The sequence below is a fragment of the Macrotis lagotis genome, chromosome 5 (assembly GCF_037893015.1).
Source record: "Macrotis lagotis isolate mMagLag1 chromosome 5, bilby.v1.9.chrom.fasta, whole genome shotgun sequence".
Lineage (NCBI taxonomy): Eukaryota > Metazoa > Chordata > Mammalia > Peramelemorphia > Peramelidae > Macrotis > Macrotis lagotis.
Genome location: NC_133662.1, coordinates 238,422,127 through 238,440,869, shown reverse-complemented (window position 1 = coordinate 238,440,869; position 18,743 = coordinate 238,422,127). Strand labels below are relative to the sequence as shown.

Sequence of the window (18,743 nt, the reverse complement as noted above, 5' to 3'; positions counted from 1 at the left end):
TGGCATTCAACTGAAATCAATGTATACTGTGGAAACAATGTAGAGACTAACAGACTGCCTTCTATGGGGGGGCAGAGCAAGAATGGGGGGGAATTGTAAAACTCAAAATAAATAAAATCTTTCTAAAAAAATAAAGTGCTATTATCATTTCATTTTACAGATAAGGAAATTGAGGCTGAGAGGGGTTAAAAGTTTTGACAAGAGTCACATAGTAGTAGAGTATCTAAGGCAGGATTTGAACTTGTCTTCCCAATTCTAAATTTAGGGCTTTACTTCCACTAAGCCCTCCTGTGTGGATTACCTGCCCCTACAAGAATGGGAGTGCCTTTTGAGCAGGGACTAATTTTGAAATTCTTTTTGTACCCATAACACTCTGCAGCACAATCTCTGCCATATGGCAATATCTTAATAAATCTTTTTTTTCTATCATTTGTTCATTTTGTCCAGAACAAGACTGGGAGATGTGGCTACATAGAGACAAATGGAATCAATGGACTTTGAGGTCCTTTCCATCTCTGATACTTTGTGATTTAAAGATCCTCTAAATTAATTCCCAAGGCAACTGAAGGCAGGACTCAAAAGTCAATAAATCTAGGAAGTTTTAGGGATGAATTAATTAAATATTTCACCACATATAGTCCTGGAACGATATTATAAATATCCAAATGGCCCTTAGCAGAAAAAAGGCTCCTCATCCCTGCTCCAAATAGTTATCACTCACCTGTATTTATCACTTTTAGAGTTTTAAAATACTTGAAAGATTCAAATGCCCCTTTATTATATTCAGACTATGCTAACACTCAATTTCTCATTAAGCCATGGGAGCGACTATGAGTTCTCAAAGGCTGTGCTTTTGGAAGGTGAGTTCTACAATGTTCTACCAAGCTGGAAATGATGATTATTATTCAGTTGTTTTCAACAAAACTCCCCATTTGGGGTTTTATTGTCAAAGATTCTGGAGTGATATGTCACTTCCTTTTCCAGATCATTTTTATAGATGAAGAAACGGAGGCAAGCAGGGTTAAATGACTAGCCGAGGGAGTATCAGAGACTGGATGTGGACTTAGAAAGATGAGTCTTCGTGACTCCAGACTCAGTTCTCTGGTCCATATGCCCCTCATCTGCAGATTATTCTCATTAGGTCCAAAGACACTTATCCATCCATGAGCCATCCACCAGATAACAGATTTTGGGGGCCACAAGTCTCAAGATACAGTGACTAAAGCAGGAAGGGTTACAATCTGTGTTGGTGGAAAGCACATCCAAGTCCACATACTTAGCATATTTAAGTGTACACAGCAATGGAAAATAAGGCTTTGTTCATTGAAAGTTTTATTAGACCTGCTTTAATGCCCACTTAAGAATCATTTGTGATATGGGCATTTTTTGCAAATCTCCACAAAGTCATCCCCAAGTGGCCAGACCACCTGTATAAAGTGAAGCTGCTTTGGACCACTCCCACACGGACTCAGAATTACAGTTTGGAAGGGGGTGGAGGCTAGATATATCCATACACAGGACTTGGGCTATAAGACAGAGCTCTACCTGCTACCTGGGCCCTGGCTCTAACCATTGGGACCACTCTCTATTTACCTTCTTTGTCAGTGCTTTGGGGAGGGTTCCAAAATGGGACTCTGTGGATCTATCCACTGGGTTGTTGATGTCTGAAGGCACAGATTCTGTCCTCCGGAGTCTTGATACTGGGGAGAAAAATCAGGGTGGGTCAGAGTCTCCATTAAGTCTCAACTTAGAAGAGCAGACAGGACTAAAAACCTGAAGACTCACCTGGTAGGAATGATATTCTACAAACAGGGACTTCTTTTGTACATTTGTTATGGCACTTTAACCTAAAGAGGAAAGAGAACCAAGAGTGCATCAAAGGGCTCATCTAGTTTTGTTTTTATTTTTTTCATTCTGAACTTAAACAGCAAATAACCCAAGCATTTTCATAGATAAAGGAGAAAAGGAGAAAGAAAGATTGGATATGAAATTGCAAGTCTCCATTATGTACGAATTGGGTTTTTTTCCTGAATATATGCTCCTATCAATATTTAATGTTCAAAGCCGTCCCAATTATCTGTGATTCTTCCTGGCCTTCCTTCTATTCTGTTAGGTACTTTTAAAAATGATTCAATGACTTTTTTCTTTCCTTCTTCCTTCTCTCCTTCCTTCCTTTCCTTCTCCCTCTTCCTCTCTTCCAAACTGAAAATACAATGAGAAAAAAATTCTAAGGACTCTTTCAAAGCAATAATCTTTATGAGACTCTCCTGAGGTCATCTGGGGATAGGTCACAGGTGATCCTGCCAGTGATTCAGCTGGGATTGGCCTGGAGAGCAGTTTCTCAGGTTTTTCTCCCCACTGCATGGATCCCCAAATTTCAATGTTCCAAAATGAGCATCCTGTTTTCCTTTCCCTTATTGCTGGGTTTTCCTTAGAGCTAACCATCCCTTCCTTTCTCACCTGCCCCACTCTCTTAGCACAGGTAGATTCCATTTTTAGAACTAAATTAGAACTAAGAAACCAGACAAATTAGAAGATAAGTAATTGCAAAGAGATTGGAGAGATTCCTTTAAACTAGGGCGGGAGGGGGCAGGAATGGGATAAATCAGTGACTAGCTCTATCGCAATAGGATCCAGGAGGTAAATGGGCCTGGAGTACCCAAGGACTTGTTAACTATGTGAAAGAGAGCCCAGGAGAGGTGAGGAGGAAAAGCTGATGGAAAAATTTAAAGGGGAAGTAATTGGGACAATTGAGGATAAATTCAGAGACTACAAAGAATCTCTGAAAGCATAATGGAAATCATAGAGGAAAAAAGGATGGAAGGATAATAATTGACAGATGCCAGCTGGTCCAAACTCCTCATTTTGCAGAAAGGGAAACTGAGGTCCAGGAGATTAAGTGACTTGCCCAGGGTCACACAGAGACTAAAGAGCAGAGCCAGAATTTTAAGCCAGGTCTTCTTATTCCAATTCTATTAATAAATAATTTACAAGATCACATCTTGTTCTTAATAATAGTTATTCATTTTAGCCATTAATTAAAGCTAGTAATAATAATAGTTCTTAATAATAATAAGACCTAACTTTTTCTGGCACACGTTATCATTATTAGGGATGGGACTTGGACCTATGATTTCACTAGTTTAGGGAAGACCTGAGTAAGGAAATTTCTTCTAAATGCAGGTCAGCGTCTTCTCTGTAATGATAAGTCTCCAGTAGCCTAGAGGTCTTGTCCAGAGTCATATAGCCATATTAGTGGTGGATCTTACCCCCAGTCTTCCTGGTTTTTACGGTGAACTCTAGGGGATATGAAAGGCAGTCAAAACAAAGATGGGCCTGAAGATAGAAGGCTCATCTTCCTGAGTTCAAATCCAGCTTTAGAAACATACTAGCTGTGTGACTCTGGGCAAGTCACTTAACCCTGCCCGCCTCAGTTTCCTCATCTTTAAAATGAATTCATGAAGAAAATGGCAAACTACTCCAGGAAAACTCATTCACAAAACCCCAAAGGGGATCAGGACTGCAAAAACTGCGCCACGACAATAACAAATTTGCTGTGCCGCAATGCCTCTTATTATTATTTGTAATATCGATCAGATGACTTTTCCTAGAAAGGGGGGAAAGGCAAAAGGAAATGAAAGAGAGGGGAAAGGAGACCAAAAAGGAGAGAATCACCTAAGTAAGTCTTCCCCTCCGAACCTGCGCATCTGCCCATTTCACACACATCCTGGGGGCCATTTCTGCCCCTAGCCCTGGCCCCATCCTCACCTGCAGTGCTTACACTTCACTCCAAACATCCTGGGGGCCATTTCTGCCCCTAGCCCTGGCCCCATCCTCACCTGCAGTGCTTACACTTCACTCCAAACATCATGCTCTTCTGGCACACATGACAAATTTGGGACAGCCAAGACTTTGTGGAGAATCTGAACAAAATAAAATAACACTGAGTACCCCACCACCACATAATGAGAACCAAGCTAGGGAACCCCTTCCTCCCTGGCTCTCGTAAGCTAAGCCAAACCCCAGGAAGGTAGATGAGGAGAAGCCTCTGCAATGAACAATGACCTGAGGAAAGCTATTTCCATAGAAGAATGGCAAGCTGGGGAGAAGCTACAGTGGGGTCCTGATTCCTGGATAATTGTTTGGTCCACAGATTCAATATCAGGTGTCAGAATCCCAGAATTCCAAAGATATAAGAACTCAGGGAGTTCTTAGGGACCAGAGAAGCCAATTCTCTTCTTAGACTGAGGAAGACATTGAGAGAGTGAGGACATAGCTGCTCAATAGAGAGGTTTCTTGACTTCCAGTCCAGTGTCCTCTCTGTTCTTCTCTCTCTCTCTCTCTCTCTCTCTCTCTCTCTCTCTCTCTCTCTCTCTCTCTCTCTCTCCTTGCCTGGAACCCAGGCTAGTAAACAAACAAACAAGCAAGCAAATAAAAGTCCCCCCTGGCATCTTGTCTGATTCAACCTAAATATAAAGATTCAGATGGACAGAGGGAGACTGAGGTAATAGAATTAGAGTCACTGAGCCCTTTGAGGTCTCTCATGGAACTGCTCCCCTCTCTCCTCCATGTGTTCAAGACCCTGTGGGAAGGAGGAAGCTTGAGTGGCCACAGTCAACTTTTCTCAGGACATCTTTCACCAGTGGGCTTACCTGTGGGTCACTGAAAGGCCGATGTCTCTTCGTACCATCTGTGGGGATCCGTGGGGGAGATCTGATGGCAAAGAATGGGGTTTGGGCAAGGTGAGGGGTGCCTTCCTCTCTGGGTACATCACAAGTCAGAAACCAATCTCAGACTAGGAAAGGGGTGGGAGGAAGAGGAAAACCAACCATCTCTCTTCTTTCTATGAGGGTCTCCAAATAAGCTTCCAGATTTCTCTTGGGGAAAACTTATCTAAGCTGCCTTCAACTCTTCTTCCCCTCCCTTTTTCTCCTTTATTGGAGCTGCCAATATATCGTGGTGTCATGAGATATCTGAACCTCAATCATCATTAACATTTCATAAGTTAACTAGGGAAAAATAAAATACTAAATAAATTATTTAAAAAGAAAAAAAGAAATTCCACAAATTTTAACATGGAAAAACACAAAAGAATCATATATTTCAAATTGGGGTTATGTGAATGACACATTCACATATTTAGGATCACAATTTGGACCTGGAAGAGACCACAGAAGCCAACTCCCCCATTTTACAGATGCCAGAGAGGCAGAGCAACCAAGCTCACATAGGCAGTAAATGGCAGCACTGGGACCTGAATCCTAGGTTAAAGCTTCAAAGTAAGATAGATTTAGGACAGGAAGGGACCATAGAGACCATCTAGAACAGGTCTCTCATTTTACAGAAGAGGAAAAAGAGGACCAGAAAAAAGCAATGACTTATCCAAGGTCAAACAGGTAGTAGGTGACAAAAGTATTATATTAACTTACATGTTCTGAGTTCAAATCCAATAGTTTTTCTACCTTAGGTTGGATGGGTATGTCACTCTAACTAGCTGGTCCTAGACCATGTTTCCAGTCATCCAGGCTGGCCATCTTCTCACCATCTGCCCCTAACACCTGCATGTATACCCTGTCACCCCCTTCCCTTCTTCTTTGCTTGAAGATTGTCATCAATTCAATCTTGACATTGCCTCTGGAAAGATTAAGTTGAAACCAACTACATCCACTCCCCATTCCCATGACTTTCCAAAATAAGACATGCTTTCCAGGTCCTGGCTCTATTAAAATATAAACTCCTTGAGGTCAGGTAATGTCTTGCTTTTGTATTTTTAGCATTTATGCTTATTAAGGCATATATAGCCTTAGTGATTTTCATTCATTCACTATAATGACATCCCACAGATTTAGAGCCCTTTAGTGGAGAAACTGAAATTCAGAGGTTAAATGACTTTCCCAGGGTCACACAGATCAGACATGTCTAAGACAATTCAAATTCAGGTCTTCCTCACTACAGAGCTAGCACAGTGCCTCTTAGCCTCTCTAACTCCAAATCTGGGGCCTTTTCCTCCATACCAAGGTGTCTCCTCACACAGTTCCTTCCTGAACGAGCCCTGGTGGGAAATGGCCAGGGAAGGGAAGGGGGTTTTAGCTTGATTTGCTCTGAGGAGGGGAGCCTCCTTCACCAGGCCCCACAGACCAGCAAACACCATGCCTCATTATGAAGCCCCCAGATGACTAAGGCATGAACCCCCAAGGTAGGCAGGGAGAAAGGGGCAACTACAAGGGATGGTTCACTCAGGCACAGAGATACCAGACAAGGTTAGATGGTGAAAGAGTCTGCTAGGTTTGTTCATTTCACCATGGCTTGGTACATAGTAGGGGTTTAATAAATACTTAGTGACTATCAATCAGGGCTCAGAGATGACAGATGGAGAAAGAGTCATTAAAGATTTGTTTACTCCATACAGGGCTTAGCATAATCATTGGTACACGGCAGGGGCTTAATAAATGTCTATTCTGTAAAGTCAAGTTCAAAAGTGTCATTTCTTGATATTTCTTGATATTTCATCTCATTTACTGAGGGGAAAGAAACGTACAATAGAAGCTCCACGACAGGCCCTGGGGGGAGAGGAGGGTGAAGGGAGATAGGCGTAGATCTGTGATTGCCTGTCCATAAGGAATTCCAAAATAGGGAATCAAGTACTCTTTCCCAATCCACTCTTCCTTCTGGGCTCATTCCCTGGAGGAAGATCATATGATAAGGGGGGATAATTATAAAAGGGATAGTAATAACCTTGAAAGGGATAGGGGGAGCCGGTTTGGGAGTCAGGAAGCCCTGGTTCTAGGTCTATCTCTAAAAAAATTGGCTCTGGGCCCTTGGAAAAGATGTCCAAACAACTCTGGAAGAAACAGTATAAACTTGTCAACTTTTTTTTCAAACATTTTGATAACTATATGCTGATATAATTAGTTTCCTTTGTTATCCTATGCATTTTATTTTATGCCTTTAAAAACATTGTTCTGAGGACTCATAGGCTTCACCAGAAGGAATCTGTGACAGAAATCTAAAAACCCCTGCTTGAAGACTTTAAGTCATGGGTCACAACATCATCATCACCATCACCATCTCCACCATCATCACCACCTCCACCATCATCATCACCATCACCATTTCCACCATCACCACCACCATCATTATCATCGCTATCACCACCACCATCAACACTATCATCACTACCATCTCCACCTCCATCACCACCACCACCACCATCACCATCTCCACCATCATCATCACCATCACTACCACCACTACCATCCTCCTCTTCCTCCTTCTCTTCCTCCTCCTCCTCCTCCTCCTCAGTCTTGAGGCCACAATTGCCTTTATAACAAGGGATGACTTGGAAAGTTCCAAGTGGACATCCCTAGATGGCGCTCCTCCCTCTACAATTTCAAGGTCACATACCTAGCCATTCATGTCTGTTTCCAGACAGCAACAGCTATTGAGATACAAACACACATCCAAACCTTTCTATCTCTCCTTTCAACTGATAAAACTCATAAACTTTAGCTTGGTCAGGAAAAAGCCCACAGTGGCTGATGGTTTCTGCATAGACTTTTTTTTGTTTTTCTGCAAGGCAATGGTGTTAAGTAACTTGCTCAAGATCACACAGCTAGGTAATTATTAAGTGTCTGAGGCCGGATTACAACTCAGGTTCTCCTGACTCCAGGACCAATGGTCTATCCATTGCACCACCTAGCCCCTTCTGCATAGACTTCTTAAGAGGAAGGGATACTAGCAGTTTTGATTTAAGGATCTATTGATAACAAGTTATTAAGGCAAATTAAGGATGGCTGGACTACAACGATGATGATGATGATGATGATGATGATGATGCCTTTTCTATTGCTGTTTTTAACATTTACAAAAAGTTCTTCAGAGGATGTGTATCAAATTCTACTTGATGCTTCCTTTCTGGTCAAGTCCCTTTTCTATACTTTACTTTCCTCCTTTGCAAAGTGAGAGGGTTGAAACAATCCTGCCAGTTCCAGAACTAGGATCCCATGATCTACCTTTGGCTTTTTTAATCTTAAAATATCTCGCTAGTCTTTCCCAAACACTGGGAAAGGCAGTGGTGCTGATATTATCTACTTTTTACAGATGTGGAAATGTCGGCCAAGAGGGTCTAAGTGACTTGCCTGTGGCTGATAAAAGGGCGGGGCCAGGAGTCTTTCCTGACTCTGGGGCTAGAACTCTTTCTGTCCTACTCTACTTGAGACAGATGGCGTGTTTCTGAATAAAAGCAAAGAAAACCAGGCTAAGCACACATTAAATGCTTGGCCAACCCATGCCTCTTGACTGAACTGACTCTTAGATGACTTGAGTTGAGAATGACTTTTGAACCTGTAAGAGGCTTCCCTTTCAGGAAAAGGAAGGAGATTCAAGAAGCAACTCTGGCATAAAGGCAAAATAGCTAGGCAAGGGTAGGGGGAGGAGAGTTAGAAACAGCTGGAAGACTCAGGCTGGTCTGCCCGACAAGATGCCCTAGTCTATCTGAACATAATCAGGAGCAGCCCAGAGGTACCACACCACACCACACTGCAAGCTTCCAGGCAGGTCCTCCCCCTCCTCCAAAACCCAGCTGCTTCACGGGCAAATAAAGAAAGCATCCAAATTTCAGAGAAGACACATGTGGGTACTCAAGGGACCACAGTGAACATGGAGCACACGTCACACTGGTTGTGGGGTCCCTGGGGCCCACGGGCCTTCTCCAAGTTATCGTTGTAGCTGAATTTCACTGGTTTCCGAGCCCCCAGCTATTTCACAATACATCTGGCCACATCATTGTTTCCAGGCTCCAAAGGAGGATGAAGGAAGGAGGAGCCCAGAAGGGCAGCCCCAGTGTGGGAGAGGACGATGCTCTCCGGCCCCCAAGGAAACATATGCACACATCATGGGGAAAGTGAACTCTCTTACCGAACCTAGAGGAGAAAAGAAAAAGAGAAAATGCGTCAGCACTTGGACTCAAGGTCACAAAGCAAGACAAGCTGCAGATTGGAGACAGCTGGTTTCTAGAATGTTCCACCTCTGGAGAAGAGGGCATGATGGTGATCTCAGTTCTAGGCTAGAACTGGAATCCAATCCGGTCAGGATGCTTGGGGCAAGATCTGCCAGCTCCTGGCTCAGTTCTAAAGGAGAGGTTTGAATGGGAGGGTCCTAGAAGGTATTTCATTGCCATCTCTTAGAATCCTTGTTTTTCTTTCAAGGACTGACAATTAAATGTTGCCTCCTCTAGGAAGGCCAGAGGAATCTCTTCCTTTTCTAAGATCCTAAATCACTGTATCCTTTATAACACACTTAAACATGGCAGCTGCCCTTGGATGTATTTATTGGTATACTTTTATGTGATTTTTTTCCTTTATTTCTATTTTCCAATTATATGTAAAGACAGTTTTCAAATTCATTTTTTGTAATATTTTGAGTTCCAATTTTTCTCCCTCCCTCCCTTCCCTTTCCCCTTCCCCTTTATTTTATATAAACATTTCTAGGTACATGTGGTCTCCCTCAGTGGAGTCTATACTCCAACAGCACCCAATACAAACTCTGGTTCACAGTAAGCACTTAACCATTTGTTGATTGATTGATTTGTATCCCCAGACCCTGGCAAATAGCAGCTGCTAAAAATAATGGCTCCTTTCTTGGTTAATTTGAGTCCCCAGCACCTAGGACAGCTCATAAGAGATACTTAATAGGACTCATTGATTGATTGATTGACGTACATGGACCCCACCTCCATCCCCAAGATCACTGATAACAGAAGTAGGGCTCTAATGTCTTTTTACCTTCCCATAATAGCTTGTGTTCAAAAGACACTCAGAATATACCTATTGATTGTTGAGAGAGGAAATATAAAAAGTGAGTATAAAAAGACTGCTGGGACACGCCGACAGACTGCCAAGAATAACTCACATTTCTAAAGGCTTCCAAGTTCACAAACTGGGCCCTGGCCACCGGGTCTCTTGGGATTTTCACCAAACTTGAAGTGGATGGGTACAAGCCTTATTCCCATTTTACAGGTGAGGAAACTAAGGGGTTAAAGCAACTATCCCAGAGTTGGGCAGAATTTGAATCCAGGTCTTCCAAGTCACAGAGCCCCAGCCCTCCCTACCTGGGCTCCAGGGAAGTGAAGGTACTGGTCCATAGACACAGGGGAGTAAGCAGCAGAATGGATTGGAACCCACGTCCTCTGACTCCAGAAATCTTCCCATTCACTCTACCCAGTGGGTCTATAGTAGTTCTCAGATTCGTGGTTCTCAGGACTCCTATTGCTATTCTGTTATTTCAGTTGTATCTGACTCTTCATGACCCTTTCTGGGGCCAGAGACATTGAAGTGGTTTCGCCATTTCCTTCTCCAGCTCATTTTATAGATGAGGACACTGAGGCAAACAGGGTGAAATGACTTGCCCAGAGTCACACAGCTAGTGAGTATCTGAGGCTGGATTTGAATTCAGGTCTTCCTGACTCTAGATCCATCACTCCATTCACAGTACCTCAAAGTGCTTCTCTGTGTGTGCCTATGTGTATGCATACACTGTATGTGGTACACACATGCTATGGGCATGTATTTGTATGTACACATCTAAATGTATATATACATAAAGATTTTCTGTCTATATGTGCATGTATGTATTAAACTATTTTCATAGATTTAATGAGTTCCATGTAGGAAATATTCTCTGTTGGTTCAGGTGGAAACTAATCTGCAAGTCTTCAAGAGTGAACCCCAGGGTCTCACAAGTTAAGTGACTTATCCAAGGTCACACGGAGCTCCAGGTCTTCTGGACTCCAAGGCCTGCTCTCTAACCACACAGTCATCTCTCTCTCTCTCTCTCTCTCTCTCTCTCTCTCTCTCTCTCTCTCTCTCTCTCTCTCTCCTTTCATCAAATGCTAAAGTTTTAATTATTCTCTGTCACTTTAAAAAAGGGAGGATCATCCCTGGGGCCCAGGGACTGCAGGACAAATCAACTAACTGGTGAGAATTCTCTTTGCCTGGGATTCTGCCTGGGATCACCCAGGCCCCACCCTCCAGAGCAGGCCCCACCCCACCTCCTCTCAGGATACAGCCCTTCTCTGCCTCTAGGACAAAGGGCACTGCAAGATCTTGCCAACTGGGCCATCACAGATCCAGGATGTGTCCATGCCCAAGCACACCCATCAATAAGGAGTCCTATTATTGATCCATTTATCATTTACTGTGTTTACTTAGCTTTCTAACTTGCTGAGCAACAGTCAGTGACAAGCCCCAAGTCTTAGTTGGCTTCCCTCCCTAGCTTAGGTTGACTCTTCCTCCCACAACTGCTGAGAAGGGAGTTCTTTACTATGTGGACAGATCCCCTGCTCAGTGTGAGGCGACACAGGCCTTTAGAAGAACATGATACCAACAGAGGCAGCCTGAGGAGTGGAATTAGAACCCCAAAACTTGGGGCAGGGCAGGTGGACTCCCACCTGGAGGGCCCCCCTTTGCTTTGCCTCCTGGTTTCCATCAAGTCTCAGCTTAAGTGCCACCAATTCCAAGGAGTCTTTCTCAGACCAGCAGCTGCAAATACTTCCTTCTCTCAAGAGATCACCTTCCACCCTCTTTTTAACTATCTATCCATTCATCCATCTATCAATCACCTATCTATATCTAATCTAGCTAGCTAGCTATCCTTTTGATCATTCTTTCTTTTTATCTTTCTATCAAAATATCTTTTTTATCTATTTTTTGAGCTTTCTATTTATCTTTCTATCAAGATATCTTTCTATCAATCTATCTTTCGATCAGTTTATCTTTTTATCTCCTTTTCGTTCTATCAAGATGTCCTTTTACTTAGCTAACTTTGTTTTTTAAGGTTTTGGTTTTTTTTAGCAAGGCAATGGGGTTAAGTGGCTTGCCCAAGACCACCCAGCTAGGTAATTAATTATTAAATGTCTGAGGTCGGATTTGAACTCAGGTACTCCTGACTCCAGGGCCAGTGCTCTATCCACTGACCCACCTAGCCACCCCCTTAGCTAATTTTTGATCATTCTTTTTAACATTCTTTTTATCTACCTTTCTAGCAATCTACATTTCTTTTTTTTAAAGAAAGATTTTATTTATTTTGAGTTTTACAATTTTCCCCCCATTCTTGCTTCTCTCTCCCACCCCCCACAGAAGGCAGAGTGTTAGTCTTTACATTGTATCCATGGTATACATTTATCTAAGTTGATAACATTTCTTTTTTTAATCTATCAACCTTTTATCTATCCTTCTATTTTATCTTTCTATCAGGTTATCCATCCATCTATCTTTTGATCATTCTCTTTCTTTCTATCTTTTTATCTACCTATCTTTCTATCATCCGAATAACTTTTCTATCCATCCATCCATCTTTCTTTCCTTCCTCCCTCTTTCTCTCTCCCTTCCTTCTTTCCTTTCTTCCTTTCCTTCATTCCTGCTTTCCTTCTTTTCATCCTTTCTTCCTTCTTTCTTTCCTCTCATTCTCTCTCTCTCTCTCTCTCTCTCTCTCTCTCTCTCTCTCTCTCACACACACACACACACACACACATACACACACACAAACACACATTCCACTTCAAACACCCCCTCCTTGAAGAATCCTTCCCTGACTCTTCCCATGAAGCAAGAACCTTTTCCCTAGATCTTCAGCCCACAGTATGACCCATGTTCAGGCATTTACATATCATTTCATGTTACTGATAATGTCCCAAGACTCTATATACATCAGGCAACTTCCCAGGACTTATCTATTCAATCAAAAAAAGGTGGTGACTTGCACAGGTGGAGGAGATCCCACATTGGGAGAATCTTAGACGGTTGAAAACACAGGTCTTTGAGTCTAAATAGACCACCCCATGGTCCAACCCTCAACTGTACCAGCTGTAGGAGGGCAGAGGAACTCTTTAAGCTTACCTTCTAGCACAAATGCTTTGAACACTAAATAGTTAACAAATATTTTGTAATTGTTAAATTGAATTGAGGGAAGGGAGTAGAAAATCATAAAAGAAAGGGCCTACTGCAAAGGTCTCCTCTCCTACCTCAAATCAAGGTCAGGGAGGAAAGCCCCCCCTCCCCAGAATTGGGGAACCTTGGAGTTTCTTACTAAGGTAGAGTTCTGTGTGAGAAGCTAGCCTTGGGGCATCTGGGGAGAACTAGGAAGAGAAGGAGTGGCTACCAGGCTTGACTGAAGCTCCTTTCTGGCCAGAGACTAGTGGAGTTTAAGACTAGTGGAGCTTAGAACATCTGTTGTCCTCCAGGGATGAGGTGGAGAAAAGGCAGTATTTGTTGTCTGGAAAGATGCTCAAAATGATCTGCTTTGATATCCTAATAAGGCAAATTGGTGGTGTTTTGGATAGAGCCCTGGGCTGAGACTCAGCAAGACCTAAGTTCAAATCCAACTTCAGACACTCACTGTATGACCCTGGGCAAGTTGCTTAGCTTCTGTCTGCTCTGTCTAGTTCCTTATCTACAAAATGGCAATAATAACAGTCTTTCCATCATAAGAATCATATAAGAGCTCTACAAGGCACTTTGTAAACCCCAGAAATAGTATTATCTTGTAAATATTTATGCATGTAAGTGGAAAGACCAAATAAAATTTAAAATCAAAAAACAAATAAATACATAAATACCTAAATAAATAATATTATCCAGATCTCTGACAACACAAACCCCAAACAAACACCACAAACAAAGGATCTCCATCCACCTGGTGACCTAGGGAACGGCCTCCATTCTACAGACTGGGAAACAGGCATAGAAAGTCTTGGGTCTATGAGTCAGAAGAGACATCTAAGCCAATACCCATCGAGCTTCAAGAAGACAAGGGGCAAATAAAATGTACCACTGGTAATAACAATGGCAGTGGGTGATAATTATAGGCTTTAAGATGTGTGTACAGAGCACTTTATAATCCTTACTTAATTCTTACTACCCTGTATTATTATTCCCATTTTCAAGATAAGAAAATTGAGTCCAGAGAGGCTGAGTCATTTGCCCAAGAGTCACCCAGCTAGTATGGGCTCAAACCCCCATCGGCAGACTCCCACGCCCTCTGGTCAACCCCTATCAGCCCCCCAGAGACACTTACTTGATGGCAGGAACCTCGTCGATTCTGTTTCCAAGTTGGGACTCATGGGATTTGCTCCTGGTAAGGGCTGGGAAGTTGGGAAGTAATTGGAAAACTTTGCGGCTGGGCGGGGGTGGCGTCCGGGGGGGCTTGAGCTTGTTCTGCCGTCGCAGCTGAGGCGTGGTTGGGGGGGTAATGAAGCTGTGAGGGCTCCGAGGGGTGAGTCTACCGCTGTGATGCAGGGAAATATAGCTGTCCGAGAGGCCCTCGCCATAAGCAGAGAGGCCCTGGCTCTGGGACAGAGCCTCCGACGTGGGAAGGGCGGACACGGAGACGGAGCGGGCCTGCTGGCCGCTGTTGCCTTTACTGAGTTGGGAAGCCCCAGGAGTCAAAGTCAAGCCAGCTGGAGAAAGGGTGTCCACCGGAGGTCCTGAGCCACTCTCTCTCCTGGCTTCTAGCGGGCTCCATGTTGGGTCATCCTTGGGTTCCCCACCTGTGGGCCCATGGGGTCAGATCATAGACCCATAGAACATCAGGGGAGGAAGGCACCTCAGTTATCATCTACTCCAACCCTCTCACCTGACCAAGGAGGAGGCTGAAGCCCAGAAGAGGATAGGGGCTCGCCCAAGGTCACACAGTAAAACCGAGGCAAACTAGCCAGGACTAGAAACCAGGCCTCTTCCTACTAGGCTCCTCTAATCCCATTACTGAGCAGAGTGTGCGAGCAGATAGAGGAGAGGTGGATCTGTAAGAGGTTAGTAAAGGGAATCCAGGTGTGTTGGAGGCATCCTTGCATTGAGAAATCCTAAGCTGCCAAAATACACCACTGAAGGCTTTTTCTGCTACAGACACAGTCATAGGATAGAAAGATGGGGTTCTTAGACCTATCAAGGCCCTTGGAGATCCTTTTGTCCAACCCTAGCCTTTGACCAAAAATGAGACCAAAGTGCAGAGTGGAAGTGACTTGTCTAAGCTCATTAACTCAGAGATGGAATTCAAAACCAGACTTTCTGTTTCCAAATCCAAGGGGCTTTTCCCCCACCCCAAGACATGTCCTTGTTTTGAGAAAACCAAAGCTGCCAATTTACATCACTGAAGAGACTCAGATCTCAAAAGGTAGGCCTCACTCAGCCACATAGAGCTTTGTGTGACCAACAGCAGCTCTCCCTTGGTGTATTTTAATTATTTAAGATATACACACATATGGGGCGGCTAGGTGGCACAGTGGATAAAGCACCGGCCCTGGAGTCAGGAGTACCTGAGTTCAAATCTGGCCTCAGACACTTAATAATTACCTAGCTGTGTGGCCTTGGGCAAGCCACTTAACCCCATTTGCTTTACAAAAACCTAAAAAAATATATACACACATACCTTGGGGTGGGGAGAAAGCCCCTTGGATGTGACTAGCTTTGAATTCCATCTCTAAGCTATATGACCTTAGACAAGTCACTTCTACTCTCTGCAACTCAGTTTCATTTTCTGTCAAATGCAAAGGTTGCAACAAATGATCCCCAAGGTCTTTGCCAGGTCTAAAAATCACATCTTTCTAGCCTATGACTACATCTGAGGCAGAAAAAGCTAGGGCTGCCAACCCAACCTTACGTAACTTCTCGGGTCAGGGCAGTCAAGGACTGGCTGCAATCTCTCGTGATGCATCCCTGGTCAGAGATGGAATTCTAAGCTCAGAAGACCAGGGTTTTCAGATCCTCCTGTTCCAAGTGGGCCTGCCCCTAGCCCACAGGCAAGGACTGTTCTCCATCTCAGCCAGGACCCAAGAGGAAAAGGTCTAGATTCTAGTCCTGATAGGGATGCATCATAAATCTAGATCTGGAAGGGGACTTAGAAATGATTTCATCCAGGCCCCTCATTTTATAGAGGAGGAAATCCAGGGAGGGTGGGAAGCGCCTTGCCCAGAGTCACCCAAGTTCGATGTGACAGTTAGGATTCAAACTTTGGTGCTTTGACCCTGATTCTAGACCTCTTTCCACTGCAGTGCACTGTCTCCCCCATGACCTGGGGCCAAAGTAATTCACCTTGCTGAGCCTCAGCCTCCTTAGCTGTAAAATGGGGACATGAGATCCTAGAGCACACAGCCGCTGGACCGAGGTTGGGTTGGGGTGGGGTCTAGGGATTAAAGGTCATCACAGATGATCTCCAGAGGTGAAAAAAAATCATTCATAGAGTCTACAAAAGATTAGTTCAGGTTAAGTAAGTAAAGATATAGACAGGAAGACAGACAAACAAACAGGAAGACAGATGGACAGACGTGAGGTTTCTGGGTTCAAATCCTGGGTCTGCCACTTACTACCTGCTGTGAAACTGGGCAAGTTACTCCCCCTTCCTGGGCCTCAGTTTCCTCATCTGTAAAATGGAGGAGTGGGACTAGATGGTCTCTAAGTGCCCTTGCAGATCTCAGTTACAATCCCATGGCAAATCATAAGCTCAAGACTTCCAGGACAACAGAACCAACCCCAAGCTTCCCTGACAGAACACTCTCCAAATTGTCATTCTGTGCTCTTCAGCCTACTCCACTTCTACCTCCCCCACCCCAGGAAAAAAGTCCCTGGTGGTTTCCAATCGAAAGACCAATGAGATGCTGAGTCAGATCTCATCGTCTCCGCCACCCTTGCCCTCTTTGTGGGGCAGCAAGGAGCAGACTCTGACCCTTTAAGAGAGCCCCCCCCCCCACGCAGGCCCATCCTCCAGGAGCCCTGAGTGACAGAGGAGGATGGGAGGGGGCTGGGGAGAGTTTCAGTTACAGGCCCACCTTGGAAAGGCAAAGGAAGCCCTACCTAAGCCGGTCACTTTCCGGAGGCAGGAGAGGGCGTAATGTATGCGGCTGACCTCATCGGAGCTGGCACCACAATGCCTCATGGTATCCTTCACTTTCGTATCGTTCATCTCCAGCAAAGCATCCAGTGTGAGCTCTCCGGAGATTTTCTGGGAGAGAGTAAGAAAAGAGAAGAAAGAGAGAGAAGAGAAGAGAGAAAGGATCTGTGTGTGGCCAGACACGTCTCCTGGGCAACTTGGGAGCATGAAGGGGATGCCCCTTCTGACTGACACCCCCAGCTCCAGAGTCACAGCCCCACAAAAAAGAGGGTGGGTGACCAGAGACCCAAGGATGAACTTCTCCTCCCTCTGGCTGCCCAAGTGAGTGGCAGCTGAGTGGCAAGGGCAGCTGGTGGCTAAGTTGGCCCCTTCCCAGAAGCAGCTGCCTGTCTGTGGAAGCAGACAGAGAACTCTGTACCACCCCCTCTCCACGCCTACTTTCTCCAGAAAACAGCAGCTGAAACAGAAGGGTGAAGGCCCAACAGGGTTATAGATGGGCAAAGAAAAATCAATGGTTGGGAGTTCAGGGGGGAGAAGTTATGGGACATTTCCTGTGGTTATTTTTCCTACTTGCAAAGTAAACTTTAAGTATTTTTTTTTTCAAAAATTTAAGAATGACAAAATGATTCACCTAAGGTAAAAAAAAATAGTAAAGATTTTTCATGTAGTCAGTCCATCTGGTGCCATGGAAAGGGGGTTTGGATTGGCATCACAAGAACTAGCATTCCTGTCTCCACATCTCTCACATACACGCTTCTCTCCATTCCCAACTCCTTGGTTCGATCTTCTTACACCTTCCATCGCCCTATGGATGTTAGAGACTCAGTTACACTGACCTCATCCTTTTCCTTGAATAAGATAATTCTAAGGGTGTTTTCTCTGACTTTCCCCCAAATGCATGGAATGCTCTCCTTTTTCACTGCTATCTCTTGAAATTCCATGATTTCCTTCAAGACTCAACTCAAACACTATCCCCCCAGGCCCTTCTTAGTTCTCCCAGCTGCAAGAGACTTCCCCCTCTAAAGCTGTTGTCATTGTTGGGTCATTTCAGTTGTATCTAGATTTAGGATTTTCTTGGCAAAAATACTGAAATGATTTGCCATTTCCTTCTCCAACTCATTTTACAAATGAGGAAACCAAGGCAAATAGGGTGAAGAGACTTGTCACAGCTAATAAGTATTTGAAGCTGGACTGGAACCCAGGTCTTCCTGATGCCAGGGGCTACCCCTTCCCACCAAGCATCTGAATCTGCCTTTGTTCTGAAAAATGGAAAAAAGGCCCAAATAAGATCAACTGCTATAGAGACTCTCAAGAGCATTTCCACTTACAAGGAGAGAAAGCATAAAGATTTTATTTTAAGAAATAGGATGAACTGTTTCATGAGTCAATTCCTGCTTCAGCAGAACTATCAGGAGCAAGAAGGAACCAACAGAAATTGGCATGGAAGGCGCCCATGACCAGATGACAGAACCAGCAGCCCATAGGTCATCAGGCTGGGCACGGGGTTTTCCAACAATAAATGACATTCTCTTAGGCACCAAGGAGACTGTATAGGGTCTGATCGAAGCCTGCAATTGGGGGTTCTGCCAGAGACAATCATCCGGCAATATGCCTGTAATCTTCATGTCCTCTGATTCAGTTTGTCCTCAGAACCCTCCATTCAGCAAGAAACCAAGATGGTGGGGGCAGCTAGGTGGTGCTGTGGATGAACACCAGCCCTGGATTCAGGAGAACCTGAGTTCAAATCTGGCCTCAGACACTTAATAATTACCCAGCTGTGTGGCCTTGGGCAAGCCACTTTGCCTTGCAAAAACCAAAAAGAAAAAAAAGTCTTATAAAAAAGAATGAAACTAAGATGGCATAAG

The 18,743-nt window shown here is 44.1% G+C and overlaps 1 protein-coding gene across 5 annotated transcripts in view; it reads right to left on the bottom strand.

Annotated features, from left to right (window-relative positions):
* KSR1 (kinase suppressor of ras 1) overlaps positions 1-18,743 on the bottom strand; it is a 230,070-nt gene that overhangs the window by 41,105 nt on the left and 170,222 nt on the right. For 3 of the 5 annotated variants that reach the window (XM_074189012.1, XM_074189013.1, XM_074189011.1), the window contains exons 3-7: positions 16,842-16,989; positions 4,653-4,713; positions 3,840-3,923; positions 1,786-1,847; positions 1,594-1,700 (exon numbers count right to left, since the gene is read on the bottom strand). In XM_074189012.1, the coding sequence (XP_074045113.1) occupies positions 1,594-1,700; positions 1,786-1,847; positions 3,840-3,923; positions 4,653-4,713; positions 16,842-16,989 (462 nt within the window). Of the gene's footprint in view, positions 1-1,593; positions 1,701-1,785; positions 1,848-3,839; positions 3,924-4,652; positions 4,714-8,916; positions 8,922-14,070; positions 14,543-16,841; positions 16,990-18,743 lie in introns of all 5 variants that reach the window. The other 2 variants (XM_074189015.1, XM_074189014.1) reach the window with 1 other exon arrangement.